The sequence below is a fragment of the Bidens hawaiensis genome, unplaced genomic scaffold (assembly GCF_021521415.1).
Source record: "Bidens hawaiensis isolate Kalapana, Puna unplaced genomic scaffold, B.hawaiensis_p1.1 tig00038145_1, whole genome shotgun sequence".
Classification (NCBI taxonomy): domain Eukaryota; kingdom Viridiplantae; phylum Streptophyta; class Magnoliopsida; order Asterales; family Asteraceae; genus Bidens; species Bidens hawaiensis.
The window spans coordinates 44,922-61,434 of record NW_027496690.1 but is presented as its reverse complement, the minus strand read 5'-3'; the positions used below and the strand labels follow the sequence as shown (position 1 = coordinate 61,434).

The window sequence follows — 16,513 nt, the reverse complement described above, 5'->3', positions numbered from 1 at the left end:
CCATAAGAGCTTTTTCCTCTCCGGTAACCTTCTCACTTTCTTCAGTTTCTACCTTTGCCAAATTTGCCTGCTTAAAAGTTTCTTTAGATAGCAGGTTCCAGTTGTATTCACCATCTTCTTTGGACATCATGGCACTATAATCTTTTCTACCTTCACTTTGCTGTGGAGACCTACCCTGACTTCGTTCTACACACTCATTCCTGCATTCCTTTGCAAAGTGACCGTTTTGTTGACAATTGTAGCATCTCACCTTTGCCTTGTCAAACCCCGGCTTTCCACCGACAAACTTCCTTCCCGTCTTTCTCATAAACCTTTTTACTCTTCTCACGATCATGGCCATTTGCCATTGTAAATCCATTTCTTCCATATCGTCAGCATCAATCTGATCGTAATCTTCATCCAACATAGCTGGATCAACAACCTTCCCTTGAATGTAGTTCTCATAGGAAGCAATAAAAGAAGCATAGAGACCAAACTGCTCTTCAGCAGACTTGACACTCATAGGCATCTTGGAGTAGTTGTTGCTTGGAATACTTAGAGAGCAACTACTCTTGCTTACCTGGGGTTGAGAACCACTCGATCCAGCTGCTACATAGCAAACATCCCCATTTGTGTTAACTGACACATGCCCCTCATGTGATGAGTTGGGGCCCGACTCTCCCTTTGTGTAGTAGGCAGCAGATTCAGTCTTCGATCCTGAGCTAGTGTTGACTTTAGCTCCATACATACCTGGATCTTGAACCTGATCCATAGGTGTCTCTTTTCTGACCATGTTAAGCTCAAAGGTTCTGAGCTTGTTGACTGTCGTTTCTAGATCATATGTGGGAAAGTCCTTGTCTTCCCTCATCAGCACAGTGTACATCTCCCATTTTGGTGGGAGAGCATCTAGAAGCTTCTCAACTATTTCTTCTTCTTGGTAGGAAATTGAATAGTTGCTCAATTCAGTCATCAGATGGTAATATCGAGTGATAATATCATCTAAAGATTCATTCTTCAAATACTTGAAGACTGAGAACTGGGTTTTGAGCAATTTTATTTTTGAAGCTCGGATTCCTACATTCCCTTCAAATCTGTTCTCAAGAGCTTCCCACAGCTCTCTTGCTGATGTGTACTTTCTAAACGTATGAAGGATTTCTTGTGGAAGAGCCATAGTAATAGCAGCATGAGCCTTGCTCTCGGCCTCATACATCTTTTTCTCTTCTTCTTCCATTTTACTATACTTTTTAATTTGATCACGACCTTCATACTCCATAACTGGTGGAATATAACCATCCTGGATGCATACCCACATCTTCGCATCCTGGTATTTGACGTATTGTATGAACCGATCCTTCCATGCAACGAAATCGGTTCCCTTCAGCAATCTTGGGGCCTTGGTAGCTGACCCTGCTTCAACTTCCATCTTCACTAACTCAGAGATGTTGATTGACGACATCTTTCCCGAAAAGTAAGAAACCTGAAAAATTAAGAAATTTTTTTTTTTTTTGTTAAAGTACTGTAGGCGAAGTTACGGATAACTTCGCTTGAAGTAGGCGAAGTTGTAGAGAACTTCGCTGAAGAACTTCGCTGATAACACTGCTGATTAACTTCGCTGAGTTAGTGAAGATGGAAGTTGAAGCAGGGTCAGCTACCAAGGCCCCAAGATTGCTGAAGGGAACCGATTTCGCTGATAACACTGCTGATTAACCGATTTCATTCACGCGGGTGTAGAAATCGTCCCGTTTCGACTATTCGCGGGACGTGATTTCTGTGTTTTTGATCATTCTTACCTCCTACCATCGTGTTCAAGCCTTTACACCGTCAAAAACCTCGTTAAAATCCGATTTACAGATCTGCAGAAACTTCGTGTTCATCAGGCGAAGTTGCAGAAAATCCTATTTAAAATCCGTCAAAAACCTCGTTAAAATCCGAATAGTAGAAATCGTCCCGTTTCGACTATTCGCGGGACGTGATTTATGTGTTTTTGATCATTCTTACCTCCTACCATCGTGTTCAAGCCTTTACACCGTCAAAAACCTCGTTAACTCACCACCGTCACTGTTCGTAGGGTTTCGGCTAAGATATAAGGTTAAGCGAAGTTATCCACAACTTCGCCTACCTTCTCAAGTTCGTCTAATTCAAGCGAAGTTCTCTACAACTTCGCCTACCTCTTAAGTTCGCTTACCTCAAGCGAAGTTAAGAATCAACGAAGTTAATCAGCATTGTTATCAGCGAAGTTCTTCAGCGAAGTTCTCTATAACTTCGCCTACTTCAAGCGAAGTTGAACATGGGCGAATTATAGATGCTATGAAGGAGTTCTTGGCATCTTAGGGGGAGACAGGCTGTAGAGGCGACGAGTTAAGGACGAAGAAGCGTTTTGATAAAGACGATGATCCCAATGCACCGAAAGGTGCAGGTGGTGAGTTGCCAAGAACTACTCAAGCTCTTGGTACTTCCACAGCTCAGGGGAGTCTGCGGGTGCAATTGGTGGTGATGAGGTGGTGATGGTTGATGATGAAGATGATGTGATCGATGCGTTGAAAGAACTAGATGATGATATGCTAGAGGATGATGTGATGTTTGATGATGATGTGCTGCCTATTGAGGAGATTGAGAAGATTGGAGCACAGATTGTGATTGAAGATGAGATTGAAGAAGGTGAAATTATTGAAGAAAATGTTGAACACGAGATCCCAGATGTTGAGAAAGCCGATATGGGTACTGAGATGGAAAATGATGAGACTGAGTGGGAGGAGCAGCCTAGGTGGAAGGAAGGCTGTGCTCATTGGTTTATTAAAACTAAGAAGCCTGCTGTTCCAACCATGTTCAAGAAGAGTTATAATATCAAAGGCTATGCTGAGTCGAAGAAAGGAATTATTTGTTGGCTATATGATGAACAGATAAAGTTGTTTGTGGTGAAACGTTTTGATGGGATTCAGTATTTTAAAGAACGTTGAGATCTCTCAATACATTGCCTGAATGTGAGGTGAAGGATTTGGCTAGATTGGGGCTGATCAATAGAAGCGACGACAACATGGCAAGGGTTATTGGGAAGATCGTGTGGAAAGAAAGCATAAAAGAGAAGAAGTTTGAGTTATTAAAGCCACAGAAGGGAAAGCTAGTGGAAGATAAAGAAAGGGGGATGAGAGCAGATGGCAAGCCATGGATGGTAATGAAGTACAAACCGATTCGATGCATTAAGGAGGTTCCAATGAAGATTATGCCTTAAGATGTGTTGAAGAATCTTAAATGGTGGTATGTTGATTGCCAGACTGCTGAAGCCGTGATGGAAGACGAAGACGAACAAGAAGTGCTGAGGGTGTATGATCCGATGCATCTTGTTAACTTATCGAAAGCTGATCTGCAAGTGTTGAATGAAAAGAAGATATTCTATATTCCTGCTTGGAAAGACGAAGCGAGGAAGTACAGCGAGTAGTCACGGTATGTGTTAGAGAAGAAGTTCATGCGTGAAGATTACAAGACAAATGCTTAAAGATCAAGATATGAAGCTACTGCCAAGGGGGAGTCTGTTGGTACATAAATGTCAGTAGTTCATAGTCTAGTGTCTATAATCGAGTATGTAATGTTATTTATGTTTTTGTTTAAGCGAAGTTGTTAATAAGTTCGTCTAGGCGAACTTGTTGAACAAGCGAAGTTATGGACAACTTCGCCTGAACATATCAGGCGAAGTTGTCGTGTATTTATATATAGTTTACGGCTTGTTTTGTGTTGGTTAAGAAGTTAGTCGTTTGAGTCGATCGAGTTGACGAGAGTCTGTATCAGTGATTCATATCACGTGAGTTCGGTTATTAATATATAACGTGTTTCGGTTTGTTCGTGTGTGTTTGTTTGATTTGCTTTCTACGCTCGTAACGATCTACGCAGGGATTCTGCACCTGAGTGGACCAGGATATCTCGTGTGATCCGTCCAGGGAACCTACAAAAATACAACATTTAGTCTTATTATTATTATTGTAATTTTTATTTTTAAGTTTAATGTTATTTTTCATTTTAATGTAGTTTTTTTTTTGAATTTAATGTATTTTTTTTTATTTTAATGTAGTTTTTTTTAATTTAATATTTAATTATTTAATGAATTATTATTTAAAAAAACAAAAAAATATAAAAGTGACTGGGCGCCACATAACACAAAATGCCCAATGGTGGAGAGTTATAACTACACTCTCTTTTTTCAAAAAACCAAAACTCTGACTGCGCGTCACATGGTCTTATAATTAGTTTTCTATTATAACTTTTAAAATATAAAGTTTTACTAAAATACAAATACATAGTTGAGACGTGTTTTTTTATTTACGCGCCGACATAAATTTTATCCAAAACGAGCAGGTAAAAAAACTTCGATATAAATTTGATCCGCTCGGTTTAGAAGACATGGTGATTCAAAATAGGTCATCCCATATTATTCTTCATCATATTAACTCTAGCCACCTCTGTCACCACCCACCAACCTCTACTTCCACCACCATCAACCTCCACCACCACTCATACTTCAACTCCCCCACCAACGACCTTCTCCATTGAACAAATAAATTCAACTCCACCATCGATGATCCAGGTGGTTAAGCAGGCATCATATAGAGGTTTTAGGCGTGCTCCAGCAGTTGTTGATTGGGTAGAGGTTACGGTCGTACAATACAACCCATTTTTCTGATCTTAGAGGGGAACGTATAAAAATCGGGTAAGATCAATGATGATAGTGGTAGCTCTTATCTCGATCAAAGATGAGGTATGTAAATCGGATCTGAATGATTACAACTATCTGACAAATCTGACTGTGGCAGTGATTGGGGTGTCGTTGAGATTCGACGCATAAATGGTAGTATAATTGTTGTAACAGCAGTAAAAATGATGACCTTAGGGTTTCGACTACGAATAGGCTCTTTCCGGATGTATACGTTTTTTTCGGCGAGCCAGGTCGAGCTTTTTCTTTGTTTTTTAATAGGGTGATTTCCTTGTAAACAGACCAGATCAAGCAGATAACGTCCACATAAGCATCTCCACGAACGACGTTAGTCGTCCATTAGCAAGGGAGTGATAAAAAAAATAGAGTCAATGTTGGGAGTGATAATTGACAAAATGAAAGTTGAGAGTGTTATCAGCCAACGGGTGAAACTTGAGAGTATTAAAACCAATACTCCTGAATAATAATTTAGAGTTAGTTTTAGTTTATTTTTGGAGTCATATTTGTGTTTCTTATTAATTGGTTAATGATTTTGTGTTCCTTAAGTTGGGTCTACTGTTTATAAGGTCTATTGGTGTTGTCTATAATTATATTATGTTTATATTAATAAAAAGAGTCGATCATAGTTTTAATCGAGGATTTGTGTTTTAATGTTTTTCTTGCTTCTGATTTGACTTAAGCCATTATATCTAACTTAAATAACTAAGGAGAAGCTATTAATATATCAGCGTGCGAAAAACTAAAAGAAAACAAAAATACGATTGTGTAAAGTACACCTCTTACTTAGCATGGCCCAACGGGTTGCGATTCAAATAGGGTTGTTTCTTGAGTTGAATCGAAACGATTGAGGGTATCTCAAACTCGATTTGTTTATAAACCAAGCAGCTCTGCTAATATCACACCCCAACCTAAGACATAATACCAAAACGCTACACGATTGAAACAATGGCGTGCATTCATATGAAGATAACATTGTTTCAACGCATAAACATTTATCTCAGTTAAAATAAACAAACTTAGGAGTCTTGGTATATGTATATTTTATTTAAGGGGAAAATTAAAATGAAAAAGGAGACAGAAATATGAAGTGTGAGAATGATTTATAGCCACACAAAAAACCAATAAAAAAATCAGAAAAATAATAAAAAAAATCATAACTCAAAATATGAAACAAAAACGAAAAAATTTAAAAAATCAAAATGTTTCCCCTGTCATTCCCGTTTTAAAAAACGTCGAAAAAATACAATGCCGAAAATGAACAAACAACACAATGATAAATAAAAAAAGACACAATTAAATATACCGCAAAATATAACACAATCTCGAACAAACTATAACACAATGTTGAGTTGTAAGGCCCTGTTCCCAGTGCCTCACTTTAAGGTCGGATTTACTCATAAACACAATTCTTTAAAAATCAGAGTTTATTAAAGCATTCGTGGAATACATAAAACTTCGATAATTCAATTAGAAACATTCAAACTTGTCTTGAGATTATAACATAAAACATCGTGTTTAAACTTTATTTCTTTTATCTTCAGATGTCAGCCGTTCAATCCATGTCATGTGTCATCCTCATGCTAGCTCTTTGAACCTGTTCACATGCTTGCATACTAAAAGTCAGCTACGCTGAGTGAGTCTAGTTAATCAAACAACTTACCATACAACCGTACATGCATTATATACGTATCTGAAGACACATAGTCCACTATCTATACTGCTCACCTTACCGCTTAACCACTCACCTGTCACTTATGTCTTAGCCAGTTGCTTCGGGAGTACGCAGAGGCTTACCCTCCCACGTTCTCTCGTTATGACACTTTAATAACGGAGGCACGTAGAGGCTTGTCCTCCCACGTTCTCTCGTTATGACACTTTAATAACGGAGGCACATATAGGCTTACCCTACCATGCACTATCGTCATGCCACTAACACCCTTAGTAGATCCCTTACCACTTCTATCACACTTTAATCTACACTACAACACACTTCCTATCAGTTTATCATTTACGTAATAAACAAGTCACATTATAACATTCACACACTTATAATCACATGGAGATCATTTCCTTTGCCGACATGTGCAATATCAGAAGATTGTTCACGCATCATCAAACATTCATTCATAACCTCTACACGAGGACTAATTCATACATCATTTATAGCATACACTTACCACTTAAGGTAAGTGTATTCACACTTCACATCGAGTACGCATACATTCCCGAAAACATAACAAGGAAATGGGGCTAGAAACTCACATGGATCCGGTTTCGTTCTCCGTTAATCGTTAATCATTTCCTTGACTGAGCTCTGCTAACTGTATATTAATTACATGTATCAATACTTGTCCTATCATATTATTCATATTTTAGCCAAAATGCTAAGTCTGGTCTATTCTAATAGAATTGTATTATAATGATCACATTGTAAGCTAATGATCACATTGTAAGCTAATGACCACATTGTAAGCTAATGAACATTGTAAGCTAATGACCACATTGTAAGCTAATGAACATTGTAAGCTAATGACCACATGTAAGCTAATGAACATTGTAAGTTAATGGCCACATTGTAAGCTAATGAACATTGTAAGCTAATGCATTGTAATCGAGTCTTGGGTCTTGTAAGCGAGTATAAGCTTTATAAGTGAGTCTGGGGTATTGTAAGTGAGTATAAGCTTTGTAAGCGAGTCTGGGGTATTGTAAGCGAGTATATGCTTTGTAAGCGAGTATAAGCTTTGTAAGAGAGTCTGGGGTTTGTAAGCAAGTGAGTTGGGTAACTTGGTCATGGGTTAGCTCTTTAAAATCATTATTTATACTGGTTTTAACCCTAACATCTTATTTTGGCTCGGTATTGATCCATAAATGTTTTCCTTAACCGTTTTCGGCCAAACCTCTACCCGAATGACCATAAAGCTTGGATCTTTATGGCTAAAGATGTTCAAAACTAGATCTAGGGTTTCTTTTACGAGCCGTACTTATCCATTAGTTCGTTATGTCCATTTTAATCATCAAGTTTGCTATTTTATGGTTCGTTTATACCCGATCTACTCTAGGGTTTGGTCTCATGGCTAACCATTCATAAAAATATAAACTTTAAAGATCAAGAACATACCTTTACTCGTTTTTAGGTTACGGTTTAGCTTGGTTATGAACAATGACCTTGTATGTTGCTTGTAAGGTTAAGATTTATCAAGATTTAGGCTAGGTTTTGATCTTGGATCATCTTCTTCTTCTCTCGGCCTTAAGGAAGGGTTTGTGTGTGTGTTTTGAGTGTGTAGAGATCAAGATAGATAATATGGATGAAAAATGGAAAGGATTAGGGTTTAAGGGGGATTTATACTCCCTTAAACCCATGGACCTAAGGCCCATCTTTCCTTTTTTGTCCATAATTAATTCCATCTAAAAAGTCTCCTTATCATTTCATATTTTATTATTATTATTACTTCACTAACTCGATTATTTCACCCGACGCACATAATATATTAAATATTATTCTAGAAATTTCGGGATTTTACATGAGTAATATAACACAATGAGAAAAAAAAGACATAATGTCAAAAAAAAAGAAACAATCAGTGACGGAAATAAATAAAAAACACAATGATAAATAAAAAGACACAATGATTTTTTCCCTCAACATTGTGGCCCTTTTTTTAACGAGGAAGATGGTGAAAACATTTTTTGTTTTTACATTTTTTATTTTTTATTAAATTTTAAGTTATTATTTCTTTATTAATTTTTCATTATCTATTTTGTGACTTAAAATCATTCTTATCTTTCTTATTTTTGTTTCAATTTATAGTATAATATAACCATTTAATTATTTTTCATTATTTAACTTTACCCTTATTTAATATACACATTTATCAATCTCTTTTCTCTAAAATATTAACATAATCAATAATAAAAGAATGTGGGTGCCATTCCATCGGAGTGGTCATTTCACATGGCAAATGATGGATGACCCGAACTTTGTCCTAGGTTCGAATCCTGATGCCACCTGAATTTTATCGTTTGTTTCCAGACTCATTCTGGTTAACTCGACTGTCATGTCTTCGGGCGGGTTGAGACAGTCGAGTTTTACAAGGAACGCCCAAGCCAAACTCGAATGCCAGCGTGGATCCGACTTTGACAACACAGTCTGGTCTGAGTAGGATGGTGGTGCTTCTCTCGTGGGAGTTGTGATTAACCTTAGCTGAGAAAGTCACCGTTCGAAAAAAAACATAGAATCCTCCACATAAATAACAAATAATAACACACACACACACACATATATATATATATATAAGTTTAATACAATAAATACCGAATCAGTTATGTATATACAATAATATTCAATACTGAAACACTAAATTGTTACAAGAATAAACTAAACTATTTCAAGAATAACACGATATGTCAAAGTTAAAAAAATGGAATAAATACCTATAAAAATATTAACAATGGTATAGTACTTACTTTACTAGTGAGAGGTAGGGGTTTAAACCTTACTATCACCAATTTATATGGGATGACTCTGGCTTGTCAGAGTTTGAGTCCTGATCTCACCCGGTTTTACCAGCTCCTCGCCGTCGTGCCGTTTGGCGGGCGTGGGGGTCGGGTATTATCCGGGGAATCCCTCAATAGGTGGACCGCTAGGGGCTCCGTCCGTCCAGAATCGTGGCCTGCTCGGGCTACCTTTAGCCAATGGAGGCCGTGCACGGAGTACCCGACGATACTTAGTTGGTCATTAGAAAAATATGAGTCTAACAATATAGATATAAATATATATTTCTTATATATATAATTTTTATTTTGTAAATAAAAAAATAGTAAAGAATAGTTTAGCAATTTACAAACGGGTTTGGATTAAATCCAAACAAGTTTGATTAGTTCCAGGTTATACATATTTAACTAAACGAGTCGGGTTTAATTCAACCGACTCAATCACAAATTGACCCCTTAAAAAAGTAATTTTTGTTGATTAGGTATTTTGTATAATAATAATAATAAAATAATTAAAAAAGAAGTATATCATACGAGCATATTTTATATTCAACCATAATAAGTGTCACACATAAATACATTCTTTATTGTAGATTCTTAGTCTTAAAGAAGCAATATAAAACACAATCCAATACTTTTTGTTAACTCGTTTCTCGTTGTCATTTGTCAACTATACCCCAACTTAATTTCATATATCTGACATAACTTTTAAGGGTTGTACTTTTCGTCCCAACGAACACGGCGTATTTCACTAACTAATTACTACTTGGTAATAAACTAATAATTAATTACTATTCCTGTCAATAATAATATATCAAATATTAAACGACAAGGCGTGTAAACAGATAGAATTGAGCCACCAGGTCACCTTCCCCTGTACTTCTTCTTCTTCTTCTTCTTCTTCTTCTTCTTCTTCATACTTTATTACCAAATCACAGTCAAAATTATAACCCTGCCACCCAAAATCAGACCCACCATTATTATTATATATACATCTTAATTATATTCATAACCCATGTACCAAAAACCTTAGTTTTTATTATATTGTTAGCAAATATGGCCGGAGATAGTACAAGTGAAGCTGTACGGCAACTGGATCAAACTCCTACATGGGCAGTTGCTGGTGTCTGTGCGGTTATTATTATTGTTTCCATTGCTTTAGAGAAAGTTTTGCATAGAGTTGGAAAGGTGATTGCTTTTCTATAATCAGTGTTCATTTTGACAGTTTGGATACTAATTTTGTTTGGATTTGATTTTTTTTTTTTTAATTTGCTATTTTTAGGCTAGACAGGAGCTTGATTCTGCTTTTTATTGTTGACCCTTAAAATAGGATTAATAAAGATTCAATTTTTATTAGTTTTTTTGTAATTATTGAAGAATCTTGAAATTTGTGGTTACTGAAACAATGTTATTTTCAATCAGTTTTTTACAGACAAGCATAAGAGAGCTTTGTATGAAGCTTTGGAGAAAGTCAAAGCTGGTAAACTAAAATCAACATCCATATTCAAAATATTGCATTTGTTATTTTTCCAACAATTGGTTTTTATTTCTAACAATTATTATTTGGAATGTGTAGAGTTGATGATTCTAGGGTTTATCTCACTAATATTGACTTTTAGTCAATATTACATTGCAAAAATATGTATCCCGGTTGATGTTGCGGATACAATGTTGCCATGTGCTAAGAATCATAAAGTTGAGAAAGAAGAAAAAGGGGGCCACCGGTTGCTTCTATGGTATGAGGAAAACCGTAGAATTCTTGCTGGTGCCACTGAGTCAACCTGCAAGAAGGTAATTTACTTGGTCAAAACTGGTCAAACTTGGATAGTTGAATGTTATATTGAAATCATAACTCTTATATTTGACAGGGGAAGGTCCCAATTATAACCGTTGACGGGTTGCATCAGTTGCATATACTCATATTCTTTTTAGCGGTTGTGCACGTTGTATACACCGTTATTACAATGGCTCTCGGGAGATTAAAGGTACATTACATTTACTAGCGTTTTGTCACTTTTTTGTCCATTTTTAAACAATTAATTTTTTTTTTAATTAAGTCTCTTTCATTTCAAATAAAAGGATCCAATTACAATAAAGAGGCAGGTAAGCGGGCAACAAGTTGCTCCGCCACCCCCTTTTGAATGGCAAAACCGATCCTACTGAAAATAAAATTATCGTTCTTTGGCGTCGTTGAGTTATTGGCGTCATTGAGTTACTCTGCACGACCCGCTGAACAATTAATGAGTTATATATGATTATAACCATATGTTTAAAGTGTTATGTGTTTTCCAATTTCGCAGATCCGTGGCTGGAAGCAGTGGGAGGAGGAGACTTTATCTCCCGACTACGAATTTTCCAATGGTAATTTTGTTTTTAGTGACTTTTTAATAATAAGGAAATACCATTGTTGTTGATTCTAGTAATAAACTCTGAATATTTCATGGAAATTACAGATCCTTCACGGTTCAGGCTTACCCATGAGACGTCTTTCGTGAGAGCACATACGAGTTTTTGGACACGAATCCCAATATTCTTTTACATTGTAAGGCCCATTGCCCCATTGGGCTGCATACTGGGCTATAACATACATAGTATGTTTTGTTTTATGTGTTTTTCTAATGTAAGCTTTTTTTTTTCATGCAGGGATGCTTCTTCCGTCAATTTTTTAGGTCCGTTAGTAAGTCAGATTATATGACATTGCGAAACGGATTCATAAGTGTGAGTGTTTTATTTTTCTTTGAACATAATTATTTATTTATTTATTGTTTTAGTTTACAGATGATCTTTTTATGTATTCTTTCAGCTTCATTTAGCTCCAGGAACTAAGTTCAACTTCCAAAAGTATATTAAACGGTCTTTAGAGGATGATTTTCAAGTTGTCGTGGGAGTTAGGTACATAACATTTCGTCACCCGTCATGTTAATAATAATTTTCATTAAATTTTATTGTCTATATTTTCTGTAACGTGTAATAATTTTGTATATTTCAGTCCTGTGCTCTGGGCATCATTTGTCATATTTTTGCTTCTAAATGTTAATGGTAAGTCCTTAACACTTTCTGAGTCAAACTGGGTACTTTTTCTACATGTAATTTATATGGGCTTTTTTACCGTTTTTTTCTTTTTTTTAGATGATCCGTTTTATATGTTAGCAAGTTAAATGTAATTATCAAGAAACTTCAAACGATGTTTAGACATGTTTTGATATCAAAAGTGAAGTATAATCTGCTTGACACAGAAAAACCTCATTCTAAAATCCATATTTCTTGCAGGCTGGCAGACTTTGTTTTGGGCATCGTTAGCTCCGTTAGTCGTAAGTGACATGCTTCCACTTGTTTAAAGACTATTTGAAAAGTGAAAGATGACCACCCGTAAATTTAGGGGTGTCAAACGGGTTAGGTTGATGAGACGACATTTTAACTAAACTGATTTACCGGTCAACTTGTTCGATTAAACAGGTTAACCAGGTCAACCTGAACATGACCCATTTATTAAACAGGCTACACACAACAACCCAAAACCTAATTCTTTTTCGTGTCATGACCCATGATCTGTTTTTCCTTGTAGATTATATTAGCTGTCGGAACAAAACTTCAAGCCATTTTAACAAAAATGGCTCTCGAGATAACCGAAAGACATGCAGTGGTTCAAGGGATTCCTCTCGTACAAGCCTCTGATAAACACTTTTGGTTCTCAAAACCGCGCCTCATGCTTCATCTCATACACTTTGCTCTATTTCAGGTACTTAATGAAAATTCATTAATAGATATTTATTTATTTATACTTGTGTCATTAACCCTGTTATATACTTGTGTTCACAGAATGCTTTCCAGTTAACCTACTTCTTTTGGATTTGGGTAATGAAACTGTTTAATATTTTTAAAATTTTCAATTTCTTAATTATATTTGGAGGATTATGTAGTAATGCGATACTGCGTTATTTTTGTGGTTGAACAGTATGAGTATAGCATCAATTCTTGCTTCCATGATAATATGAGACTTGTGATAGGCAAACTTGTTCTTGGGTAAGAATTTGCTCAATGGTCAACTTGTGATGGTCAACCGTGGACTGTTTGTTGACTTCTGTTTGTGGTAATGCAGGGTTGGAGTTTTAATCTTGTGCAGCTATATAACTCTTCCTCTCTACGCGCTTTTATCACAGGTTAGACAGCGGGTCAATTTGAACTATAGTTTATTCACAGCAGTCAAATGATGAAATTTAACTAAAAAACAGTTGATAGCGTTAGCGATAGAAAACTGTTGTGGTTGGTAACGTGTTTAGTGACACAAAGAATCAGCATTTGAAGTTTTGTAACGTTTTGATTGCTTTTATAGAAAAAGTAGCGGGTACGCTAAAACCTCACAACTAATATCTTTTACCATCAAATTTTAAGGTGAGAAATGAGATTTTGTCCTAGATTTTTGTGATGTTAAAAAACCGTAGAAATTGACTGTACCATCTAAACCGAATTAGTAAAGTTTATGGTTTGAAAAACTGGGTTTCACTGATGTTTGGAACTGGCCGAGAAATTACACTCTTTTTACACTATTTTTTTTATTAATGTATACAATTTTAATGATAAAATAATACAACCTTTTTCAGGTATAGAAATCTGACAGTTATAATATGTATAAGTATTTTAAATTATAGTACGTATAGATTATAAATTTAACCGATTTTGTGCTATAAGTCTCTGATTTCACTTTTTTTTCCTTAAATCACTAAATCCTAAAAAGGTAAAATGTTCCCAGTTATTTCTTTAGCCTACCATATTGTTAAACTTTCAAATTCAAATATATAATGGTAAGATTCCATGCTAAACGGTAGCATGTCGGTTATGTTTAGTTTCTCCAAAATCGTAGTTTCTAGTTCAGCTCAGAGATACGGTCAAGACCGGCTAATGAGCCATGAACATCCCTAGCTCTTTTAAAAAGTACCACAAAAACCCATAAATGAAATTTTTTTGTCACACTGTCACTAATAGTCTGGATTATGCTCAAGTCACTTCTTTTCTTTTCTGTCCATGTATTATTATATTTTATATTTTACTCGTATATGATTTAGACAAACTAGACACACAATATATTAACATGATGGCTTACGTGTAGATGGGATCAAACATGAAGAAATCCATCTTTGACGAACAAACCGCTAGGGCTATAAAGCAATGGCGAATGGGAGTGAAGAAGAAACACAAATTAGGCGGAAGGTCTCCGGGCCGGTCCACAGCAAACAACAGTCTTACTGCCAGCCCGGTTCACTCGATGGCATCAACTGTGTTCCCGACAGCTGGAGCCATGCTCCACCGGTTCAAGACAACCGGTCACTCCACACGATCTAATTACACATATGATGACACGGATGCATCAGATATTGAAGCGGAACCACTCACTCCCAAATCTTCTAGTCAACGCTTGCTTGATGTAAGGGTTGATTATCACAGTGATAACGAGATTAGTGAGCTGCACGAGTCGACTCCGCATGATGAGACAAGAAATGAGGATGAGTTTTCGTTTGCTAAGCCCGCCCCGCCAAAGGAATAGTTTGAAAAACTGTCGAGGCGTAGGGCGGGTTAATTCGTTATTATTTTGTGTATTATTATGTCTAAATGCGAATTTATGGAATATACGATTTTATGAAATGTACAATGTTTTGAAGGAGAAAGAGCAACGAGTATTTGCGATGAACTTGCGAGTATTATCTCTCGTAAACTCAAACCTATGCTTATAACTCCCTTTTATAAACTCAAATGTTTTTTACAAAAGAAGTTTTATAAAGTATGCTTTTGCTAAAAGAAAATCAAGAGAAAAGAAAGAAGAAAACTAAAAGAAGTCAACTTTAATTGCTTTTTGAAAGTGGAAAGAGGCAAAGGTGAAATGGGTTGCACAAAGAAAGATACATTTGGGTTTCTCCCTTAGCCTCAAATTAAAATCCATGTTTTTATTATGAATAAAACTTGCTAAGAGGGTAACAATCAAATATTTTGATCTAGTATAATCTTGCAATAACTAAACATCACATGTAATATTTATGTATTGATGATCCCAAACAAAGTTGAATATAAGGGAGACGTATAGGTTATTTATTTCTAGTGAAAAAGACGAAAGTAAAGTAAAGGGTAACCACTATCTATATTAGTGAGACGGTTATTTATATATGATCCCTTAAAGAGATGTTGTAACAACAATACCTAATTAGTTAACATTCACTTGAACTCTTTAAATCTGGTTGTGACATCTTTAACCCTTAAACTTTTTACCAGTGTTTATTTTGTATGTTGTGATTTGTGAAAAGAATCTAATAAAGTCATTATAGCATTCTCAGCCGGTGCCTTATAACTATGGAGTGAGTTTTGTAAATTATATGGTATGATTATGAGTAGAGAAGAGAGAAAATATTATATGAGAAAGTTAAATCTCGGGTCACACTGTTTACACCGAATAATTTTTTTAAAATTTTTTGAAAGTGATTGTGAGTTGAGGAAAGAGAAAAGCTAATGATAAGTATAAAAAATATTATTTAATTAAACATAATAAAGAAAAGATCATGATTTTTAGTGTAATTATATAAATATTCATGATTTTTATTGTAATTATATAAATATGTATAAAAAATGTGCTGGGAGTGCTCTTAACTCACTAAAATTAGATTAAAATAAATGAAAATCACCTTCCTATGTTTTCTACACGTTCCAATTTTAGTGTGTTTGTTCACTTTAGATTTTGTTTTAACAATTATTTTGCTTTCAATATTATTATCTTGTTGTTTTTAAAGAAATGATGACAAAGTTTAGAAAACACTTTTACCAAGTAAAATACAAAAATAACTATTTATTACTACTAAACATATTTTAAACTAAACTTAAACACAAATCCATAAGTTAAGCTAAATTAACTTTAAATTTACGTTTTTTTAACTGTAAATTTCATAACCACCAAAGATCTATAACAACAAAAGAGAAAGAAACTAAAGATCCCTTCACCGAGCACTGAGGAGCCACAAAAAAACAAACAAAAATTACATTACAATGGACTTACACCACTTAGACTGTGACACCCCGTTAAACTAGTCGATCATTTTCCGTACAGTTATCAATTACGATTAAACTTGAGTAACTGAATCACATTATGTTAAACAAGAAACCCTCACATGCACGTTATATATATATATATATATATATATATATATACTTTATATATATATACTGAAGAAACACTAGGTGAACCCTGGACAGATTATAGATAATCTGGGGGTTAAGTAATGTTTCCCACGGATGAGATCTAGCTGAGAAGGTTGTTCTTCTGGAGACCTGCAAAATAAACACCGTAAGCTCGTCACTGAG

General features: G+C 35.4%; 1 protein-coding gene across 1 annotated transcript; it reads left to right on the top strand.

Annotated features, from left to right (window-relative positions):
* The first annotated feature begins 10,069 nt into the window (after nt 1–10,069).
* On the top strand, nt 10,070–14,867 carry LOC143590069 (MLO-like protein 9). Its single transcript, XM_077070658.1, has 15 exons — nt 10,070–10,360; nt 10,595–10,652; nt 10,749–10,963; nt 11,041–11,157; nt 11,473–11,533; nt 11,626–11,714; nt 11,816–11,890; nt 11,976–12,064; nt 12,162–12,211; nt 12,443–12,483; nt 12,738–12,911; nt 12,992–13,027; nt 13,128–13,195; nt 13,272–13,332; nt 14,280–14,867. The coding sequence occupies exons 1-15, from the start codon at nt 10,229–10,231 to the stop codon at nt 14,712–14,714; spliced, it is 1,701 nt and encodes a 566-aa protein (XP_076926773.1). The 5' UTR covers nt 10,070–10,228; the 3' UTR covers nt 14,715–14,867.
* The last annotated feature ends 1,646 nt before the right edge of the window (nt 14,868–16,513 follow it).

Excerpts from the sequence above, each read along its gene's own strand:
- LOC143590069 (XM_077070658.1), top strand. The coding sequence starts at position 10,229 with ATGGCCGGAGATAGTACAAGTGAAGCTGTACGGCAACTGGATCAAACT. Across the intron at positions 11,715-11,815 it reads TCCCAATATTCTTTTACATT|GGATGCTTCTTCCGTCAATT; the intron begins GTAAGGCCCATT and ends TTTTTCATGCAG. Across the intron at positions 13,028-13,127 it reads CCTACTTCTTTTGGATTTGG|TATGAGTATAGCATCAATTC; the intron begins GTAATGAAACTG and ends GTGGTTGAACAG.